Source organism: Pelobates fuscus, chromosome 6 (assembly GCF_036172605.1).
Source record: "Pelobates fuscus isolate aPelFus1 chromosome 6, aPelFus1.pri, whole genome shotgun sequence".
NCBI classification, from domain to species: domain Eukaryota; kingdom Metazoa; phylum Chordata; class Amphibia; order Anura; family Pelobatidae; genus Pelobates; species Pelobates fuscus.
Window position 1 is genome coordinate 78193075 of NC_086322.1, and position 23595 is coordinate 78216669.

Here is a 23595-nt window from a genome sequence, read left to right on the forward strand (position 1 = left end):
GGTACCACCCAAATCTGACCTACTTTCCCTAGCCCTTTGCTCTACTATTGTGGAGCAAAGACAAAGGGAAATCTCGACTTTTCTATTAATACTTTCATTAGTCCCTGGCCTTATCTTATAGTTAGGATAGCCTTATGCCTATCCCACGCATGCTTAAACTCCTTTACTGTGTTATTATTATTATGATATTTATAGAGCGCCGTCAAATTCCGCAGCGCTTTACAATGGGTGGACGAACAGACATGTAGTTGTAACCAGACAAGTTGGACACAGAGGGACAGAGGGGTTGAGGGCCCTGCTCAATGAGCTTACATGCTAGAGGTAGTGGGGTAAAATTACACAAAAGGTAAGGATAGTATTAGACTAGTGACAGTTGCAGAAGAGGAATCAGTTGGGAGCTATTAACAGTTTCATTGATACGCTTTTATGAAGAAGTGGGTTTTAAACGATTTTTTGAAGGAGTGGAGACTGGGTGAGCATCTAACGGAGGAGGGAAGCGAGTTCCACAGGAACGGTGCAGCCCTCGAGAAATCTTGAAGGCGAGCATCAGAGGTGGGAGTACGGACAGAAGATAGACGTAAGTCTTCAACAGATCGTAAGGGCCTAGACGGGACATACTTGTGTATAAGGGAGGATAGATAGGTGGGAGCAACATTATGTAGAGATTTGAAAGCAAGAACCAGAATTTTAAATTGAGCTCTATATTTTATAGGAAGCCAATGTAGGGACTGACAGAAGGGTGAGGCATGGGAGGTGCGGGCGGACAGGAAGATGAGCCTCGCCGCCGCATTCATTATGGACTGTAACGGCGCAAGTTGGGAGCACGTAAGACCACTGAGAAGCGGATTACAGTAGTCAAGGCGAGAAAAGATAGTGGAATGGACCAACACCTTAGTCGCATCTGGCGTTAAGTAGGGGCGGATGCGCGCAATGTTTTTGAGATGGAAATGACAGGATTTGGCAATAGATTGAACATGAGGCTTGAAGGAGAGGTCAGAGTCAAAGAGAACACCTAGGCAGCGAGCCTGCATGGTGGAGCTGATGGTAGCACCGTTGACTTGGAGGGAGACAGACACAGGAGTAACAACACTTGAGGGAGGAAAGACCAGAATTTCAGTTTTGGTCAAGTTTAGTTTAAGGAAGTGGGCAACCATCCAGTTAGAAACAGCAGAGATGCAGTCAGAGACACTAGTCAAGAGGGACGGGGAGAGATCGGGAGAGGACAGGTAGATTTGCGTGTCATCTGCATAGAAATTATATTGGAAGCCAAAGGAACTAATGAGTTTACCAAGGGAGGCAGTATAGATGGAGAACAGTAGGGGACCAAGGACTGAACCTTGGGGGACACTAACAGAGAGGAGTTGGGAGAAGAAACAGAGCCAGAGAAAGAAATACTGAAAGAGCGCTGGGAGAGGTAGGAGGAGCACCAGGAGAGAGCAATATCTTGTAGACCGATATTGCGGAGGATGAGAAGAAGCTGTTGATGATCAACAGTGTCAAAAGCCGCAGACAGGTCAAGGAGAATTAGGATAGAGTAGTGACCACGAGATTTTGCAGCGAGTAGATCATTGGATACTTTGGTCAGTACCGTTTCCACAGAGTGCTTAGCGTGGAAACCAGACTGAAGCGGGTCTAGCAGAGAGTTGGACTTGAGGAAGTCTGTCAATCTCGCATACACAATTCTTTCAAGGATCTTGGAAACAAAAGGTAGTAGCGAGATAGGATGATAGTTGGATGGGAAGTTAGGGTCAAGATTGGGCTTCTTTAGAATTGGGGTTACAGTTGCATGTTTGAAGGGCGATGGAAATATACCAGAGGAGAGAGAGAGATTGAGAATTTTAGTGAGAGGTGGAGAAAGAGAAGAAGACAGAGTACGGATGAGATGCGAGGGAATTGGATCTAGGGAGCAGGTGGTGGGGCGGGAGGACTGCAGCAGAGCAGTCTTCCAATGTAGCGGGTGCGAATGTAGCGGGTGCAAATGAACATAGAACAGCAGAGGGAGTGAAGTTAGGGGAAGTATTGTAAGGGAAGAAGAAAGATGAGAGATCTCTTATCTGATTGCAGAGATCTTGTCAGTGAAGTGAGTTGCAAAGTCTGAGGCGGTCAAGTTAGTAGGTGGAGGAGGAACAGCAGGGCGAAGAAGAGTGTTAAATGTGTGGGAGAGTGTGGTTATGAGGGTATTGAAGTAATTAACTTTTGCAGAGGAAAGAGCCAAGCTGTATGAGTTCAGCATAAATTTATAGTAGATAAAGTCAGATGCACAGTGAGACTTTCTCCAACAGCGTTCAGCAGTTCTGGAGCATTTTTGGAGGTATCGAGTGAGCTTGGTGTGCCAGGGTTGTTGTTGGAAGGGGGGGTGGGAGGGGGGTTGCGGCGTTTAAATGTACAAGGTGCCATGATGTCTAGTTGAGAGGAGAGGGTGGAATTGTAGAAGGAGGTTGCAGAACTAGGACAGGTGAGGTTTGAGATAGGTAAAAGGAGAGGAGATTAGTGGAGAAATGCTCTAGGTCAAGACATTGGAGGTTTCTGTGAGAGTGATGTTCAGACGGTGGTGTCAATTGGGTCTTAGGTATGCCAATGCCAAAAGTCAGCAGATGGTGGTCAGATAGAGGAAAAGGAATATTGGAGAGATTAGAGGCAGTACAGAGGTTGGTGAAGGCAAGATCAAGAGTGTTTCCTGCTGTATGGGTTGCTAAATTATCAACCATCCTACTGCATATTTAATCATTGTTTTACCATGTCAATATTTTTTGTACTGGCATATATGATGCATATATGTTGTTCTTGTATGTTTCCTTCTGATTCTTGATATTCACTCTGTATTGACTATTTTGCCAAAATAAAAACTTTAAAAAAGAAAGAAATAAAAAAAGAACCGAAGGACAAACAATTGAGGTTTCTCTTAGTTGTTTCCCGTTATCAGGGTTCTCATATTCTTTGTTTCTGTTGTAAAGCAGTTGCTTTGGCTCTCCCTAAGTTAAAGGAGTAATCTGGGCATGGACTCCTTGCTCACAGTGATTAGAGGAGTTTTAGCTACTCCTTGATGACAAAGTCCAAAGAAGGCTGAAACAATTGTCCTAGTTTGCTGCATCTGGAGCTTGTCAGCATTTTGATTTTGGACGGCTGTTATGCCTGGGACCAAAGGGCAAGCTCTAAGGTTTCTCTAAGCTTTTTGTTCCTTCTCAGAGTTATCATATTCTTATATTCACAGATCATACTATTCTACTTTAATGTTTTAGCATTGGCACGTTTTATATTATTAGGTATACAATTTATGTTATTAGATACCATGCAAATAGAAATATAAAAATAATGTAAAAAATGCAAGAAGAAAGGCAGGCCTATTGTCTTAACATTGTTCAAGGTCTCTCGACGTGATATTTAAATGAGCATGTTTACCTTATCTTCTCAGAGGTTTATTGTAAATATAAACACATTTAAGCTATATACAATTGTTCGTGTTTACATTACCTTCCACTTTCAACTAATAAAAGACTGCTTCTTTTTTCATGTTTATGCACAGATGCTTAAAAAAAAGAAACAAAGAAACAATCAATGTAAATTGTAAAAAATAAATTATGCATTGTGAATATTACCACAACACTGTATCTGTTCCAACTAATTACTTAATTTGCATTAAATAAAAAAAGCTATAAATAAATTAGTGGGTGTAAAAATATTGAAGTATGTCTGTCTATCTTTTGGCTTGTCTCTCTTTCTGTATTTTTTCTAACACTTACAATGATATTTGCATATACAATGCAATATGTGCTGATTTTCTTTATGGATTAAAGGATATATATTTGTTTTCATTAATTAAGTTACTGTTGTGGTTTGTATTATTAGAATTGTTCTACTCAATTAAATAAAATATTATACCTATGTATTACATTGTACCTTACATGTTACCTATATATACACCCATATGTTATGAGGTATATTCTACCACCAGTGGTATCATTATGCCAGAAATAATATTTTTTTGTGAGCAGCAAGTGGGATGAACAAAATATTCAAAACGCCGATAAGAAATATAATATATCTTACTAAGTTCTTGTAGTTTCTTTAGTTGAATTATGTCTCTTTGATCATATTCCTGTTCACGGCAGTAGTGTAGAGATGCATTTTCCAGAGCAAACCAACCTTCCTTCCACTGATTGAGGCTGTATGAATCTTTGTAAAATACGTAGCCTATAATACTGAAATCCAAAGCTAGTAGGAATTCTGGAACAGAGGGTACAAAACTCTGTAAACAAACAAAAACATTATTCAAGAGTGGTTGTGTTCCATCAAAAGATATTATTTTGTTAACCATGTTGTTAAATGTATTTTAAATATCAATGTCCAAAAATGTTTTGCTTACAGTATAACAACAAACAAACAAAGGGACAATATTGTTATTATTTATTATTTATAACATATTTTACCAGGAAAGATACATTGAGATTTCTCTCATTTTCTAGTGTGTACTGGGTTTTCAAATATGTCCAATAGTGTCCTCCTCAAGTTACTCTTAACCTCTTCTCTTGTGTGAGTCAATGGCATTGAGTTGTTGAGACTTCAACGTGAATAAAAGTGATTTTGAAATTATACAACACAACCAGGGTAATAACAAAAAATGGAAAGTGAAAATGGCCAAATTCTGACCACAATGGCATTTTTCATATTAACTAAAGCTTATTGGTCCAACTTGACTAAATGTGCATTAAATTAAATCCATCTGAACCATATTAGAAGTATAGGATTTAGAATATTTCTAAACCTCAGATTTAAAATAAAAAAAAATGCCCCCAATAGATTATATTTTTAATTTAACAATTTTAGTCGGAAATTTAAAATTCACTTGAATCCGCTGACAATTCTCACCTTTGTGAATCCTGTTTATCATTTGATGTCAAAAAACAAGTTGTAAGATGTAATGTAAGTAAAGCAAGCTTGAATCAAATCTCAGCCATATTGGAATTTTTATTTTCAACTTGTCTCGCATTCCACATGTTTGTGAATTAATTATCAGCTTCGTACAACTCACTATTTGATAACTACCCCCAAAAGAGAGAAATGTATTAAAGGATTGTATTACTGTATGTAATACAGAGCTGGTAAAGGATTTTTGCCACCCTAGGCAAAGCCTCATTTTGCCACCCCCATTGACTCCGCCTTTGACTCTGCCCCCTCATGTAGTGTGTGAGGAAGATGTGTATAATGGATGAGGTGTAGGTGTATAGTGGATGCAGTGTGTGCCAAATACCACAGGGCACTTTCAATGTTCTTGTGGAGTCCATGCCTTGACGCATCACAGTTGTATTGGCAGCATGAGGGGGACCTACACAATATTAGGCAGGTGGTTTTAATGTTGCGGCTGACCATTGTAAACAGTATTTCCAGTCTGAATGTTGAAGATAAAGAAACTCAGCATTCATAGAAAACCTGATTTTGTTTTGTATATTAGATGTTTTTTGGGATACTTGGAAATTAATAATTGGAAATACTGAATTCTGAAGAAAGACTAAATTGCCCTCATTAAACTAATATAGAATAATACAAGAAGTCACTTATGCTTTAATATAGAAAAATATAATAAGACATAATTAAAATACAGTGAATTATTTGCAATGAAGACTACAAAAGCATTTGTTTGTAAAAGTTTTTTTTTAAAAAACACCTAATCTAGGCAAAAAAATGGGGATTTAGTTACATTATATGATCATACATTGCATAAGCCTGCCACAACGTCAATGTACCCCATCTTTGGCAGGTCCTACTCTCACAGTCTAATGTCTGCTCTTATGAGATTAACCACTTACTTGAGAAAAAATTCCATCTGAGGCTCTCTGCAGTAAAAGGCTAAATAGGCACCCCATTTAAGCATGTTTAGGTGAGTGCAACCATCCCCCCATGTTTCCTATATATATTTGGGAGTCTAGCCAACTCCTTGGTTTTGCACCCCTCCCTGTTACAGGTGCCTCACCTCAGGTCCCTATTTAGCCTTGTACTGCAGAGAGCCTCAGATGGAATTTTTTCCCAAGCAAGTGGTTAATCTCATAAGAGCAGACATTAGACTGTGAGAGTAGGACCTGCCAAAGATGGGGTACATTGACGTTGTGGCAGGCTTATGCAATGTATGATCATATAATGTAACTAAATCCCAATTTTTTTGCCTAGATTAGGTGTTTTTTAAAAAAAAACTTTTACAAACTAATAAAATCTGTCAACATTGAAGTTGCTGTTTAGTAGATAGGAGAGTGCGCTGGATCTTGTGTATTGTATAATATGGCCCCCAGCAGCACCCCATTTAAGCATGTTTAGGTGAGTGCAAACATCCCCCCATGTTTCTTATATATATTTGGGAGTCTAGCCAACTCCTTGGTTTTGCACCCCTCCCTGTTACAGGTGCCTCATCTCAGGTCCCTATTTAGCCTTGTACTGCAGAGAGCCTCAGATGGAATTTTTCCCCAAGTAAGTGGTTAATCTCATAAGAGCAGACATTAGACTGTGAGAGTAGGACCTGCCAAAGATGGGGTACATTGACGTTGTGGCAGGCTTATGCAATGTATGATCATATAATGTAACTAAATCCCCATTTTTTTGCCTAGATTAGGTGTTTTTAAAAAAAAAAAACTTTTACAAACGAATAAAATCTGTCAACATTGAAGTTGCTGTTTAGTAGATAGGAGAGTGCGCTGGATCTTGTGTATTGTTTATTGTATAATATGGCCCCCAGCAGCACCCCATTTAAGCATGTTTAGGTGAGTGCAACCATCCCCCCATGTTTCCTATACAAAAGCATTTGTGACACAACAGATAATGGCAAACTGGGAGAGAAATAGAGAGAAACTTAATGAAAAAAGTGGAATTAACTATATATTTGGAGACTATCTATATTCTGAGGAACGTGCTATACAGGTTTTGCAACACTAATCCCTTTAGCACTTTGAAAATCACACATTATGCAGATCATTATAAAAAAATAATCACCGATTTTTCCTTTGAGAACTAAAAAATATCAAGGCCAATGTATTTCATGCTAATGCCTTAGGCTTAAATTTTATCAGATAAATATCAGTATTACCTTTACTATTGCCTTGGTCCATTCTTTCTGAGAGTCCGTATTTTCAGTTCCAAAAAGAAACATACGTTCTGACAATAAATACATCTCAAAAGTGAGGAAAGCCCTACAGCAAAGAAAGAAACAAATAAAGTTGTATTTAGATTTTATAATCTAACATAACTAAAGGCTTCATTCTCGTCTGACGCATTGGCAGCTCCATGCCCTCCTAGAATACTCATTCAATTTTTATATCAAATATAGAAAATATAGAGTATATTGAAACCCTTAGACGTGTTTTATTTTTAGTGCAATGCTCTAGTTTTTACAGGATGTCTTTGATGTGACACAAATTGTTCTCTTATAATTTTCACAAATAATACAGCAAAACGTGTATTTAATATCATTAAAGGGAAACTCCAGTGCCAGGAAAACAATCCGATCTCCTGGCACTGGAGGGTCCCTCTCCCTCCCACCCACCAATCCCCGGTTACTGAAGGGGTGAAAACCCCTTCAGTCACTTACCTGAGGCAGCGGCGCTGTCTCCTCTTTCGCGACGCTCCTCCCTGTTCTTCCGTCGGCCGGTGGGCGAGACTGATCCCACCCACCGGCCGAGGAGACCTAATGCGCATGCGCGGCAATGCCGCGCATGCGCATTACGTCTCCCCATAGGAAAGCATTGAAAACGAATTTCAATGCTTTCCTATGGGGATTTGAGCAACGCTGGAGGTCCTCACACAGCGTGAGGACGTCCAGCGACGCTCTAGCACAGGTTTCCTGTGCTATAGAGCAGGAAGTTCACTCTACTGGCTGTCTAGTAGACATCCACTAGAGGTGGAGTTAACCCTGCAAGGTAATCATTGCAGTTTATGAAAAACTGCAATAATTACACTTGCAGGGTTAGGAGTAGTGGGAGTTGGCACCCAGACCACTCCAATGAGCAGAAGTGGTCTGGGTGCCTGGAGTGTCCCTTTAAATTGCATTTTTGCAAATAATCAATCATCGCTTTTACTATTAAACTTCAGAATGCTTTGTTCTACTAGCAATTTCATCTTGTACAATATTTTATGGATTTACAGCTCATTTCCTAAAGCCATATTAAAACACTGTAGGTTTTAAATATTAGAATAGAATTATTTCTATAAACTATGATATAGTGATATATTACCTTTTAAATTATTTAAACAAATGCAAAATGTTATCTTCAACATAACGATAATGGCAGTATATATTTTTGAGTTCTAGCTAAGAAATATGTGTTCAATCACTTGGGCTCATATGAAAAGTAAAGTCGAAGAATAAAAATGTAATAATGATTAAAGAGATAAATTTTTAAGCATAGAAAAAAATAAGCAAATGAAGATAACAACGTTAGCGCGTTATCAAGCACATCATTTTGAAAATCCAAAATATAAAACAAATGAAACATGAAAGGGAAGCTAGTAAAACATGTGTAGCAAGTATTGTCATTCAGATTACTGTACCCATTTTATATGTTTAATTTTGTATTTAGTAGTATATATACTACAAGACTTTTATTTGTGTTAAAATTCACAGATGACCTCCCCCCTTGGAAAACTGTAAACAAGTTTGCACCTACTATATTAGCAACTACTTTTAATATAAAATACACTTACTTATGCTTTAAAAAAGTCTGTCAGCCAAATTATAGGAGCTAAATGCACAACCTCTAATATGTCCCATTGATCACACTAAAAGCAATACATTTAGGTAAAACTAATTATTGTTCAGTAGCAAACAGAAGTGTGCTATTGCATCCATTAACAGAAAATTATTCTGATTGCTGCCCTTTTAAGCTTGGGTTCATGCTAGATGCAATATGTTTTTCCTTGTATCTGAACATTGCTGGAAATGGTTGTAGAACCTATTAACATGGTGTATAAATAACAGTCTCTATTAGAGATTTTGTCATTTTGAGCAGAATTAGTGGTAATTGTGAAGAGGTTAAGTGGAGTTGTAGCAGTTCCTTTAAATGACGAAATACATAGCACTTTTTTCATTTTGAGTTGATCTCAAAGCTAATTTATGACCATTTTCAATTGTTTATATTCTAGCAGCCATACAGTAAGTGTGGGAGTAGCAAAAATGTTTAAATGGAAAGCATAACACAATGTTGGGCATTAAGGATAAAAATCTCTGTCCTACTACTGGAGTTGTTCCTTCAATCCTCGTGATCATGGAATGACAAAATTTAATACTGTCACTAAAACGGTAATTTTTACAGTGACACACAAATATATGTGCATATACATGCATCTCCAAATGTAATGCTCTGCACATACATAAGAGTCAATGAGAAAAGTGTATGTACAAAAGTCTATTGTAGGGGTCATGTGGTCAGGAGTGCCAGATTAAGTAGACAATCAGTTTAAGATAGGTTTTGTGCTGGGTAACTGCCCTTCTGCCAGATGTTCTTGCCACTGAGCTAAGCCCAGTAATGCTGTACTGCACTCATAAGCATGGCCCTTCATGGCACATATTAGCTTAATGGAGCTAACTGGAAGCTAGTTGAAGGCCACAGCAGGTTCTAGGCAATTTGTCAAGTTCTTCTTAATTGGCTTGATTACTTAATCTGGAGGTGGCGCCAGAGCAGTCTTAGCACCATAACCAGTACAGTAGAGTTGTAAAAGTTATCATGCTTGGGGTGTTCCTTTATTACAATATGGGAGCACCAAAATAAGCAAGATCCTGTAACCAGAGCATTGTTAGGTGGCAAAAAGACCAGGAGCTTCAGCCCAAGGATACATTTTATGGCACATACGGCATGTATTGACGAAAATCATAAAACCAGTCCAACACTAACCCATAAGTCCAATCCTAATTGGTTCTATAAATCACAGTGTAGCACAAAAGCTTTGATTGAACCTACATTTAAAAACTCAACACCTGCTGTATTAACCTTTGATCCTACTGTATTAAGATTTTGCACCCCAAACTGTAAAGCACCTACCTTTCACCTACAAGTGTCTCCTGCAGACTGTTGATTCCCTCAGGCCCTTTTATCCCTCCAAGTATATATAAGAGTCCCTTAAAGGAACAGTATAGGGCATGAACACAAACCTGTATTCATGTCGTTATAGTGTTAAAACCACCATTTAGTCCCCCTGACCAACCCTTGCACTGCTCTAAATATATAAAATTTTCATTTTATTCCAGTCTGCTGCTACTGCTGGCTCTGCCCCTGATTTTCCTGCTCGGTTGACGTCATCAGAAGTGGTGATCAAAAGCCAATCACAATGCTTTCACATAGGAAAGCATTGATATGGCTGAGCTCGTCAAGGAGGCAGATAAGGGGGCAAAGCCAGCACAAGCCAAACACAGCTCTGGTCAATCAGCATCTCCTCATAGAGATGTATTGAATCAATGCATCTCTCTGAGGAAAGTGCAGTGTCTTCATGCACAGGATGGAGACACTGAATGGCAGTGCTGCACACAGTGCATTATTGCCCCAGGAAGCACCCCTAGCAGCCATCTGATGAGTGGCCAGTGGGGGTATCCCTAGAACGTAATGTAAGCACTGCATTTTCTCTGCAGTGTTAACTGCAAAAAAGTCTAAAGGGAATGATTATACTCACCAGGACAAATACAATATGCTGTAGTTGTTCTGGTGACTATAGTGTCCCTTTAAGTCTTCCAGTTATCCTCCATGGGTCAAACCCTCTTGTTTCCTTCACCACTCATGTATTAGCTCTCATGTATTTAATCAGCCTTTTGTTTTTATTAGATTTACCAGTGCCTCTAATCAAATCTGTATATTTGTTTCTTCAAAGTTCATATTGAGGATTTCTGATAGATAAATTAGAAGAATCATACTTTAGAAGTATTTGTTCAAACAGTATATATAATAATAGTTGGCAAACAACAGAATAATTACATCTAATATTGCGCACAGTGTTAGGTAGAACATACTGAAACTATACGGAAATTGTGGAAGCATAGAAGAGCTGGAGGAGGAAGAACAGAGAGATTTAAAAAAAAAGAATTGGTTATGGCATAGGTAGTAATCCTAATATGAAGTTGTCCCATCCATCTCATGTCAGATATACTTCTGGTGCATGCCTAAATGTTTATGTGACCCTTCTCCGTAGCTACAGGTGCATTATCATTTATCAATGGTGCATTTTAACATCATATTTTATTAAAATAAAACAGAATACACATTAAAATATGGAAGAGACGTGCAAATTTATGGAGGTAGTTTTCACAAGATATTTTTATTTTTTTCATTATTTTGCATGTGTCACAATTTTTTTTTTATTAAACCATAATTGAATAGACTGGAAATTAACTCACACAATTTCAGTTTTGAAAATAAGCATAAACAAGAATTTTCTGTTTAATTTCACATTTTTACAACTCAATGAATATTTTCACTTTGCATACATAAGTATCGCTTTCATCACTTTCTCATACCAGGGTGTCTGATGTTGATATGAGTATGCAGTTCTACTTGCTATTATGCGTTCTGTAACTATAAGGGAAATCAGGTTCAGCATTATAAATTCCAAATGATCAATTAGCCACCATGTGATTTAGTACTAAAAGGAGCATATTTTACATTATTATTGAACCATCAACATTATTAAATGTACCAAAACCACTTCATCTTAATGATGTGGTTTTGTTACCTGGACCCTATCATATTGAGACCCTAAACTTTTGTTGCAATGTAAAACATTGCTGTCTCAATGAAACACACATCTAGTGGCTTTCAGAGTGGTAGCCACTCGAGGGACTTAATTGTGGAAGACTTTCACTTATTGCAGCTTCATGACACTGGATCATGTGAATGCATTGGATTTGAGACTTCTCTGAGAAGCATCAAACGTGCAATTGCTACACCTGCACAGTAGGTCCCCGAGTGCGTCTATTTGATATACATGGAGTTCGAAAGACAATATCTTAAATGACATACTAAAATTTTAGGAGTGGCTACACAGGGGAGAGATTGCTTAGTGCTGGATAAGGAGGGTTCTATAATCAAAGATCACTTCTAATATTAAAAAAATACATGTACGTTTTTTTTATGTTACAGTGCTCCGTTAAGGTTCAAAGCAATTAAGCTCCACTATTTCAATTGGACAGTCCATCCCCAGAAAACATTAAGTCTTTCAACTTCCAACTCTTTTCACTTACTTCTCTACTATTCAGTTGTGCATTAGTAAGTAAGCAGCCGTGAAAAAAAAACATATATATATGTAGTCACAGTGATACAGATGTTATATGGTATGGGACTAGTAAGAGATTTGTAAGGGTCAAAATATGAAGTAATGTGTGTTTTCTGTATGATACTCTTTTATGTCTGAGGTATACAAGGTTGAGTAAGGAACAGTCAACAGATTACCTTATTACACTCTTTAGGTACTGATTTTTTTTTTATTTAAAGAAACTTTGTTTCACATTATTGAAGAACTAAAATGTGTGTGTTTGCTGGCTTTAATATGTAAGCACAATAGCTGGAGAACAATGCATATGGAATTAAGCTTTGACGAGATCACTCACAAGAGCTATTTTTCTTTTCAGACTTTCCGAGTGTCTTAATGCCAAGGATTGGTTCTCTTAGTAAGGGTTTAAATGGTTTACTGAGTAGCATTTTTTCCATAGATTCCAATGGATGAATTGCTATCGAATTACTCTACTAAGAGAATCCAACCCCAAGTCATTGAGTTCTATGGTTCTACTTTCAAGATTTCAAGAGGCATATTATTCAAAGTGTACTATAAATTGTAGCAGGGTGTCACTAAAATTGGCAGATTTTTGCACATTATATGGTCATATTTTACTTATAATAATATTGTAATATATTAAAATTGTACAATATATATTATATAATAGTTAAACAAAATGCACCATGTTCCTTTATTGCTTCTGTGCAAACATTTTCTTAAATTACAGTGTTATTAATGTAAATTGTTATTACAATTTAATATAAGTTTATTAACACCTACAAATTTAAATATTTAAGGATACAATATAAAATGTGTGTTTAAAATGCTATATGGGCTGTGTCTCCTAAGACAATAGATTATGCAAATTTAAAGACATTTTACTGTAAAAATTAACAATACAAGTAACAAAGTGATAATGGTTAAAGGGAAAGTGTTAGTCACATTGAAATAACACATGTTTTTAGAGAAATGTGGAACTGAATCTTTGAAAGCAAAAGTCAGTTTATCTTTTTTATTAGGTATTGTATTACAGTTTCACTACATACAAATAAAATGGTTTGTCAGTGATAAGGAAACAGAAGGTGGTAATGACTTCAAAACCGTGCTAACAATCTATTGCAATTACTAATAAAAACCTAGTCTTCATGTGTGCATTAGTTAGAATTTAACATTTTATTAATCACACTTTTCATATCCTATTTGTGGCATTGTTGTGGGCTGGCTGACATCTCTTACGTAACTTTGATCTTTGTTTATCAGATAACGACCCTATTTGCTATCCTTGTGTGGGATTGCCATATTTAAGGACACCAAATATGGGAGCTCTCTCTAAATAGCACACTAATTTAGTATCTTTAAAAATGAAAATCTCACATAAGGACATTAATTTATGGAATTATCTACTAAACAGTTAAAAGATAAAAATTAAATAAAAGTCATTTTCTTAATTTTAATATTTTATTTGTTTAGTAGATAACTCACTTATTTGTTATCCTTATGTGAGATTGCAATATTTAAGGACACTAAATAAGGAAGTTATCTACTAAACACATAGACATTTCTATACACACACAATAACACAATAGATCACATACACAATCAGAGACATACACCCACTTAAACACAGACACACAGACCCACACATACAATCACAGACCTACATACACAATCACATACATAAACACACAATCACAACACATAGAGATGCACACACAATCACACACAATCATCACATACATACACACATTTAATAAGAGGTCCACCCAACCTTCCTACCTTGCTCCGGCAAGGCTGGAGTGGAGGGCTGGTGGCTAATGGTTGCTTCTGGGATCTCTGTGTTCTTCCTGCACAGGTCCCTCGCATGCACTGTTATGATGCCAATGCCGGGATGGTGTCATATCCAAGCTGCCGGCTCAATCCAGGGCAAAGACAGTCAGACACAGTCAGATGCACACAGTTATACACATATACTGTCAAATACAGCCACATGCACACAGTCTTAGGCACATAGTCATTTTCACACAATCAAACACACAGTTACAGGCAGACAGTCACACACACAGTTACAAGCAGTAACACGCACAATTACAGGCAAACTGTAACACAGTTACAGGCAGCATCACACAGTCACAGGCAGACAGTCACACACAGTCACACACACAGTTACAGGCAGACAGGCCCACACACACACATACACACAGTTACAGGCAGACAGGCCCACACATACACACAGTCACAGGTAGACAGTCACACACACAGTCATAGACAGTCACACACAGTTGCAGGCAGACAGTCACAGGTAGAACATTACACACACAGTCAAAGGCAGACAGTCGTACACACAGTCAAATGCAGACAGTCAAACACACTGTCACAGTCACAAGCAGTCACACACACAGTCACAGGCAGACAGTCACAGGCAGACAGTCACAGACGCAGTCACAGGCACACACACAGTCACAGGCAGACAAACACACACACAGTCACAGGCAGACAGTCACAGATGCAGTCACAGGCAGATGCAGTCACAGGCAGACATACACACAGTCACAAACAGTCACAGGCAGACGGTCCCACACACAGACAGTCACACATTCAGTCACAGGCAGACAGTCACACACAGTCACAGACAGTCACACACACAATCAGAGGCAGACAGACACAAACACAGTTACACACACACACACAGCCACTGTCACTTACTGACAGTATGGGCTGGAGGAGGAGTGGAGTCACTGAAGTGAAGTCCCTGGTATCCCTCTGTGTGCAGCAGTAGCAGCAGTGAGTGGAGGCTGCCTTTAGCTCCGCCTCTGCTGCCGATTTGGCTCCACCCACACATCAGATGTGGCTCTGCCCCTAACTCTCCCCGAAGTTTTCTTGCTCCTGGCCCCTGCATGTGTGAGCTGTATCGACTGCCCAGCGCCCCTACTGTCATGGTGCCCTGTGCAGCCACACAGCTCACACCTCCCCAAGGCCACACCACTGATTATAAGGCAATTAGTAGCACTGTTTTTCCATAAACATGATCATTTCCAAGAATATCTACTTTTTAGCAAAACAAAAAGCTTTAAGTTTAATGGGTAATGCAATATTGCCATGTATCAATGGTAGCCTTAACAGTAAAACAATTGTTTTTGTTTCTAAAAAATCTAGTCAGCACATTATGCAGTGTGCACAATGGGAATACAAATAGTTGGTGGTAATATAAGTTACACATATTAGTTTGGTATGATTATGGCCCTATGGGGTCAAAACATCACCCATCTGATTTAGTACTTCAATAAATGAACACCTGTTTTGTTTAAGGTTTGTGATGGAGGATTTTCAATAAATACACCTACTAGTAACACAAGAAAGTGGCTGAGCTAAGCCATGCATTGGTTGAGAGTGTCAGTTCATGGCTTAGCTCTTAGAGTAAGCTTCTGACTCTCCATCATTAGTGATTGAGGTAGGGAGCAACAGAACCCAGGTAAGAAGACAAACCATTGCACCAAAACACTCCAGGCAACATAACCACTACAGTGAGCACTAGTAGATATGGTGCTTGAAGTGTTCCTATAAAATAACTGTGCCATCAATTACATTTTTACATTCAATACTTAAAATTTTGATTTTTTGTACTATTTTTTTTAGCAGTTAAGTTAAGTTTACTACATACCTGAAATTCAACTACAGACTCAGCTCTGGAAACTTCACGAAATGTTATAATTTGAAGGCCAAGTTTAATTCTCAGATTTTGTATGTAGAAAATGATTTGAATCAGAGTATCAGTACATTATTTTAGAAACAGCCTTCAATAATAATGAACACATACATATTTTATGCATGTTTATTGAATAATAATGAAGTATTAACACATGGAGCCATTTTATGTCTAAAAATTGCTGTGAACTAGTTCTTTAGAATGATGGCATGCCGCATGACAAAGAGTTAGTCCCGAGTGTGAATTTAGAGTTTTTTTTATACGAAGAGTAAGTTATCTTAAAGTCCTTTACTGTATTAACCTCTACCACTTCAGCTGGAAGGCTCTTCCATGCATCCACTACCCTCTCAGTAAAGTAATATTTACTGAAATTATTTTTAAACCTTTGCCCCTCTAAGTTAAGACTATGTCCTCTTGTTGTGGTAGTTTTTCTTATTTTAAATATGGTCTCCTCCTTTACTGTGTTGATTCCCTTTATGTATTTAAATGTTTCTATCATATCCCCCCTGTCTCGTCTTTCCTCCAAGCTATACATGTTAAGATCCTTTAACCTTTCCTGGTAAGTTTTATCCTGCAATCCATGTTATTCTGATATACAGAAAAAAAAGTCCTGCGCTCAAACTACCAATACTCCTGGTCGGCAGCAATGACCATAGCATGCATTAACCCCAATACTTACAATAAAAAAAAGAAAGAAAATAGTTTCTACACTAATAATTTACCTTTCTTCCTTCAGCTTCAGGCAAAGATATCTCTAATGAGACCGAGAGGGTTATTTTTCTAAAGGCAAAAGTTACCTGTGCACTACTACTACCACTACTATTAATTGTTAATAAGTATGTAGGGTTTAGAAAACTGCTCCTCTGTCCCAGTAGAGATGTTTTGCTTCAAGCTGAAGCGAGCAAGGTAAATTGTTAGCGTAGGATTGGGTGTATTGACCCCAATAAGATTTTTAATGTTTTCTTTTCTTTTTTATTTTTTTATGTGACGACTGGCTAGCAACCACTTGCCAAGGTTTCTTTTTACTGTTTGCCCAATGGCTGCTAATTTAATAAATATGTGTTTTATTTTAACACTAGGCCTAAAGTTGAAACCTTGGGGGGATGGATTTAATTAATTCAGGCCATATTTCAGCTGCCAGCAGTGGTCAGTACAACAGAAGTCTGGATTAAATTCAGGTCAAGTTTGGTGCCTGATCTACACAATCCAGACTGGCCCTCGTATGCAGCCACATGGTTTTGCACCATTAGGCATAAGGCCATTAGAACGTTAGTGAATAACCTAATTAGACTCCTTATAGAACACTTCTATATATATTCCTTTCTTGGAAAAAAAAAACAAAAAAAAAAAACATAGCGCTAACTGTGTGACGGTGACGGATGTGCCAGGATAGTGTGGATCCATCCACATCCTCTCAAATTCCTATAGTCATGAGTGATCCTTAACCCCTTAAGGACCAAACTTCTGGAATAAAAGGGAATCATGACATGTCACACATGTCATGTGTCCTTAAGGGGTTAAACCCACTTTCATTTTGTGAGTTGTTTTCTTTTAACACTTTATCCTGATTAATATTATGTTACATATTTTGACTATCATGAATATTTACTAAAGTGAGAATTCAAAGTGATTTTTAAATTTAAGGCCACAGTATATGAACTGACAGCATGGCTGGTTTCAGAGATTTTTCCAGTTGGGTTATTTTCACTTTAATTCACTTTGAATTCTCACTTTTTGTGTTTTTTTTTATTTTTTTAGGAAGGAATTTATATTTAAGTATAAGAATGATTTTTAACGATTTTATAAGCTTTTCAAGTACTTACAACTAGATAAAAATATGTTTTGCTAAAAATATCTTAAACTGCTGAACTTTATACGAAAACAGATTCCAAAAATATCCTTTTTAAATCTTTTGTTTAACCACAGCCTAATAAAGATCAGTGCATCTATAAATACGCATATCAACTAAGGTTTTGTGCAGTATTGGCAATTCATCATAAAAATAAAGACATTAATGTATCCTGTTCCTTTGAATGTATGTTAATAGCACATAGTCCAGGTGCTGCTCCAGTTACTTTGCTGAATCTAATTTTTTTTTTCATAAATAAACATAGCATTAAGCACATCATCCTCATTACTTTTCAATTATCTTGTCCTGTGTAGAAATCATTCTTAAATTATATAAAATATTATTATAAAATATTGCTCCATTCTTATTTTTGTCAGTACAAATAAAAGGACATTGTGGGTACGAACACAACTTTAACGAATTTGATTGTTTTCGGCCTGATTAATATATTTTTTTTATTTTTTTTCAATCTTAGATGAGAATTGTTTTTGCAAAAAAAAAAAAAAAAATACTTTGTACATTTCTGCACCATATGATTGCCCCCTTTGCCCAGGAACTTGTTTCTTTAGCTCTATATGTACACAGCTATGTCTTAAATGCAATCTGCAATCAGACGAAAATACTCAACCAGATGTAAGGTAAGTATACCACTACATACCTGCCTGTCCTTTCTTGCACGGTTTCTCACCTATCTGTCACAAATATATTTCATCAATGTTCTTCTTATTTAGATCTGTTCTGTACCAGCACTCCCCAAATGCTAATGCCAATCATAATTAGGCAAGCCCATTATTTAGAGACAGGAGCCCAAACTATGCACTGTCTCTACTGGTCCCTTTAATCATGGTTCCCGTCCTGTCTATAGTAGCCCTTATCCAGCTGTTCTGGCTCCACCCTCTGTCAGAGAAATTACCCTTCAAGCTCACTGCACAGGTTTCCTTTACTGCTAAATGGCAGTTTTGCAGAACGAGGTTGTATAAACAATGGAGAGGGTGATTATATCACATTTCAGCCACCTGCAGTGAACAAGGACGCTGTGAAGTATAAATGTCACTTAGAAATGGAAGAGAACCAGTGTAGTGATTTCCCTTACCATACTTGCTGGTCTCTCCCTCTTTAGTTAGATTTATTTTCATTTTGGCCAAACAGCTTGAAAATAGTTTTGACCCAAAGCTAGGCGATGGGGTCGGGATCATGCTGGTAACAAAACTAGTACAACAAACATTATAACTCTTACAGCAGGTCTAGAGCAAGTCTTTAACTCACACAGTGAGCTATACTTTTAAGTCTGAAAAAACCTATCTGCGATTTGCTAGCATATCTAATGGAACTCAGCAAGAACAAAGGATGGCAACTAATGATGCGCTGAAAATAGAACTGCAAATGCCTCCTATCAAATAAATATCATTATCTATTAATTATTCTATGTACTGTATACAAATGTAATCTTGCCTGTTTTCACATTTTATATAATAGGTATAATAGTGGAGACTGGAAATACATTACATTTGTAAAGGAAATTGAGCACCAAAGCTGTAGAGCTTCCTTCCTGTCTTGCTGACTGTGGAGATGCCACCACCTACACTACAAATGTTATAAGTAAAGTATAAAACAATTCTGTTGCCTCTTTGTTTCTAAACTGTCACTCTTCTTCGTTCTAACAGTACTATCTGTCTTTGCCTACGTAACCATAGTCATATCAGGGAAATTACAGCGGCAAAAGCTAAAACAGCAGAACTCTCCTTAGTTGTCCTTATACATCCATTCCCTTTGTCTACAACCTATTGATTGACTGGACTACCTACATATAGGTATTACCTTGTTTCCTTTGTATACCATTATGTATTCATTTTGTTATACCAATCACAGCTGATTCATTTTCTTAAAGTGGTATATACTAGCAAGTTATCATCTGCAGATGAAATCCTATTAGTTTTGAAACAGGAGTATTACAACTGTAATAGTTGAAAAGGACGGAAGAGAGAATAGATGTGGTAGACTTAAGGTTAAAGGGTGACTAAATAACCTTATCTCAAGTCACAACCAAGGCCAAACCAAAGCCACCTCAATAGCCATTACTTCACCTTTGGCAGGAACGTGCAAATTGCCTTCTACAGTCCTCATTGGAATGGCATAACTTAAATAAACTGTTTAGTAGGACATTTAGAACTGCATTACATAAAATAAAACACAGTCAAGATGTGTATAACATGTTTAAGGTTGACATAACATATTTAGCAATAAGATGTCACAATGACTAAATACACTGTATTACGGTATACTAATGTTTACAATAGCCTACCCTGAATTCAAGGAGGGATCTGATGGATGAACAACCAAACATACTACATCACTTAAGTCAATAACACCATCTGGCTCAGAAGTATCCTCATTTTCATGATAACACAGGAAATTATCCTCAATGGTACACCACCATTTCTTCATATCTAGAATAAAAATACACATGCATTTTTAAAAGAAAAAAAAGAAATAAAAAACATCAATTTGGTTTGTGTAAAATATAAAACAATTTTGGAGTCAATTAACTTCCTATTATCTTAAGTAATTATTTGTGTTACTTGTGTGAATTTTACACAAGCGTTGAGGCCTTGAGCTTGGGGATATAGTTATTAAGATCAATTTCTAGAAAATTCTAATGAATTGTGAGTCACCTATACAATATAAATAAGTAAATAAATAAAACAAAATCTAACAAGTGGCAGCTACAAACAAAACATAGTAAACCTGACTTCAATACAAAGCAGGTTAAACAGATAATAACAATGTCAAGAGATACTTAGATATAAGATAAATGGTTGTTATTAAAGATAATGACATATTAACAAAACACACAAGGCAGTAAAAATACAACCTGCTTCACTTAGCTTGAACTTTAAATTCAATGAAAAGAAACACAGCGTTATCATCCCCTCATATTCCTATTGTAGAGAAATTATATTCTCTATCCCACTCTATTCAGTCCTACTAGCGCTATGTAGGAGGATTGCAACATATATAATTTTCCCCATTCTAAACAGGACTAGAGCCAAAATGGCTCATACTCATTAAAACGCTTCAGTGTTACATTGTAGTTGGTGGGGACTAGATTATATATACCCAAATAAGATTTTTTGTTTTGGAATCTGCATCTCCTAAATTGTCACCATGTAACTACACTTAACAACAATAGATAAATGAGATATTTGACCATTTTTTGACACATAACATGTACAACACACTAACCAGTCTGAAAAACTTTAAAACTACATAAATTTCTACACATGATGAACAAATAAGTGAAAAAATAATCTATAAAATGTTAAGAATTCCATATTTGGTAAGGGACAGTGCCTTGCAAAAGCACCCCCCCCCCTCCCCTTGACTTTTTACCTATTTTGTTACATTACAGCCTTAAGTTCAATGTTTTATTAATCTGAATTTTATGTGATGGATCAGAACACAATAGTCTAAGTTGGTGAAGTGAAATTATAAAAATATATACATAAAACTATTTTTTAGAAATAGAGAAGAGAAAAATTGGCATGTGCGTATGTATTCACCCCCTTTGTTATGAAGCCCATAAAAAGCTCTGGTGCAACCAATTACCTTCAGAAGTCACATAATTAGTGTGATGAAACGATGTCAACCTGTGTGCAATCTAAGTGTCACATGATCTGTCATTACATATACACACCTTTTTTGAAAGGTCCCGGAGGCTGCAACACCTAAGCAAGAGGCACCACTAACCAAACACTGCCATGAAGACCAAGGAACTCTCCAAACAAGTAAGGGACAATGTTGAGAAGTACAAGTGTTAGTGCAAGGGTTAGGTTATAGAAAAATATCCAAATCTTTGATGATCCCCAGGAGCACCATCAAATCTATCATAACCAAAGGGAAAGAACATGGCACAACAGCAAACCTGCCAAGAGACGTCCGCCCACCAAAACTCATGGACCATGCAAGGAGGGCATTAATCAGAGAGGCAGCACAGAGACTTAAGGTAACTCTGGAGGAGCTACAGAGTTCCACAGCAGAGAATGGAGTATCTATACATAGGACGACAATAAGCCGTATGCTCCATAGAGTTGGGCTTTATGGCAGAGTGGCCAGAAGAAAGCCATTACTATCAGCCAAAAACAAAATGGCATGTTTTGAGTATTGAAAATGCATCTGGGAGACTCCCAAAATGTATGGAGGAAGGTGCTCTGGTCTGATGAGACTAGAATTTAACTTTTCGGACATCAAAGAAAACGCCCTGTCTGATGCAAACTCAACACATCACATCACCCAAAGAACACCATCCCCACAGTGAAACATGGTGGTGGCAGCATCATGCTGTGGGGATGTTTTTCAGCAGCCGGGACTGGGAAACTGGTCAGAGTTAAGGGGAAGATGGATGGTGCTATATATAGGATAATCTTGTACCACTCTGTGCATGATTTGAGGCTAAGACGGAGGTTCACCTTCCAGCAGGACAATGACCCCAAACACTTGAGTGGTTTAAGGGGAAACATGTAAATGTGTTGGAATGGCCTAGTCAAAGCTCAGACCTCAATCCAATAAAAAGTCTGTGGTCAGACTTAAAGATTGCTGTTCACAAGTGCAAACCATCCAACTTAAAGGAGCTGGAGCAGTTTTGCAAGGAGGAATGGCGCAAAAGGTGGCTCTGAAAAGTATTGACTTTAGGGGGGTGAATAGTTCTGTACATTGACTTTTTCTGTTATTTTGTCCTATTTGTTGTTTGCTTCACAATAAAAAAAAAATCTTCAAAGTTGTGGGCATGTTCTGTAAATTAAATGATGCAAATCCTCAAACAAGCCATGTTAATTCCAGGTTGTGAGGCAACAAAACATGAAAAATGCCAAGGTGGGTGAATACTTTTGCAAGGAACTGTATGTAAACCAATTAAAAAGAAAACAATGTAAACAGGCACTTCCACCAGTAACATTATCAATTAAAAGTTATTTTTATACTTGTATAGGGCAAAAATGTCAGTTCTTCCAAACCACTTCAGCAAAATTCTTTTATTTTTTTCTTGTTCTGGTCAGGAGAATGTTTAATTGTGCCACTGATTAGCTCAACTGAGTTATATCTTGAGATATATATATATATATATATATATATATATATATATATATATATATATATATATTGTTGCCTCGTTTATTGTCTATAACAATTTCCAAATCCTTCTGGTGTGCTGGTATCCCAAATTCACTACCATTTGAGTTGTAAGTTTGCGTGTATGTTCTTTGCCCCAAAGTGCATAACTTTGCTTTTATCTACATTAAATTTGATCTGCCATTTGAGTTCACAGTCCCCCAATCTATCTAAATCCCTCTGCAGAAAAGTAATATCCTGCTCAGATTGTATTACTTTGCAGAGTTTTATGTCTTCTACAAACACTGAAACATGACTTCCATTGCCTATTTCAAGATCATTTAGAAATATTTTGAATAGAAGCGGTCTCAGAAGAGAACCCTGAGGGATACCACTTGCCATTTTTGTCCAGTTTGAAAATTTGCCATTAATTACAAGTTGCTGTACTCTATCAAAAAGTCTCTAAGCCAATGTTCTACCCAAGAACAAGAATTTTCTTTGAATGGGTTTGAACACTAACCTATTGTATGGGACCATATTAAATGCCTTGGCAAAATCCAAGTAGATCACATCCATTGCAACACTGATTTATTATTCTATTTACTTCTTTGTAGAATGCAATTAGGTTAGTTTAACATGACCCATGTTTCATAAAACAATGCAGATTTTTTTTTCTAATAATGTTCTACCCAATGAAATCCTGAAA

The 23595-nt window shown here is 37.2% G+C and overlaps 1 protein-coding gene across 1 annotated transcript in view; it reads right to left on the reverse strand.

The window, feature by feature from the left end:
- ARAP2 (ArfGAP with RhoGAP domain, ankyrin repeat and PH domain 2) overlaps nt 1-23595 on the reverse strand; it is a 348358-nt gene that overhangs the window by 138305 nt on the left and 186458 nt on the right. Inside the window, exons 15-18 of the mRNA XM_063457861.1 lie at nt 20089-20233; nt 7070-7172; nt 4048-4246; nt 3472-3526 (exon numbers count right to left, since the gene is read on the reverse strand). Coding sequence (XP_063313931.1) covers nt 3472-3526; nt 4048-4246; nt 7070-7172; nt 20089-20233 — 502 coding nt within the window. The remainder of the gene's footprint in view (nt 1-3471; nt 3527-4047; nt 4247-7069; nt 7173-20088; nt 20234-23595) is intronic.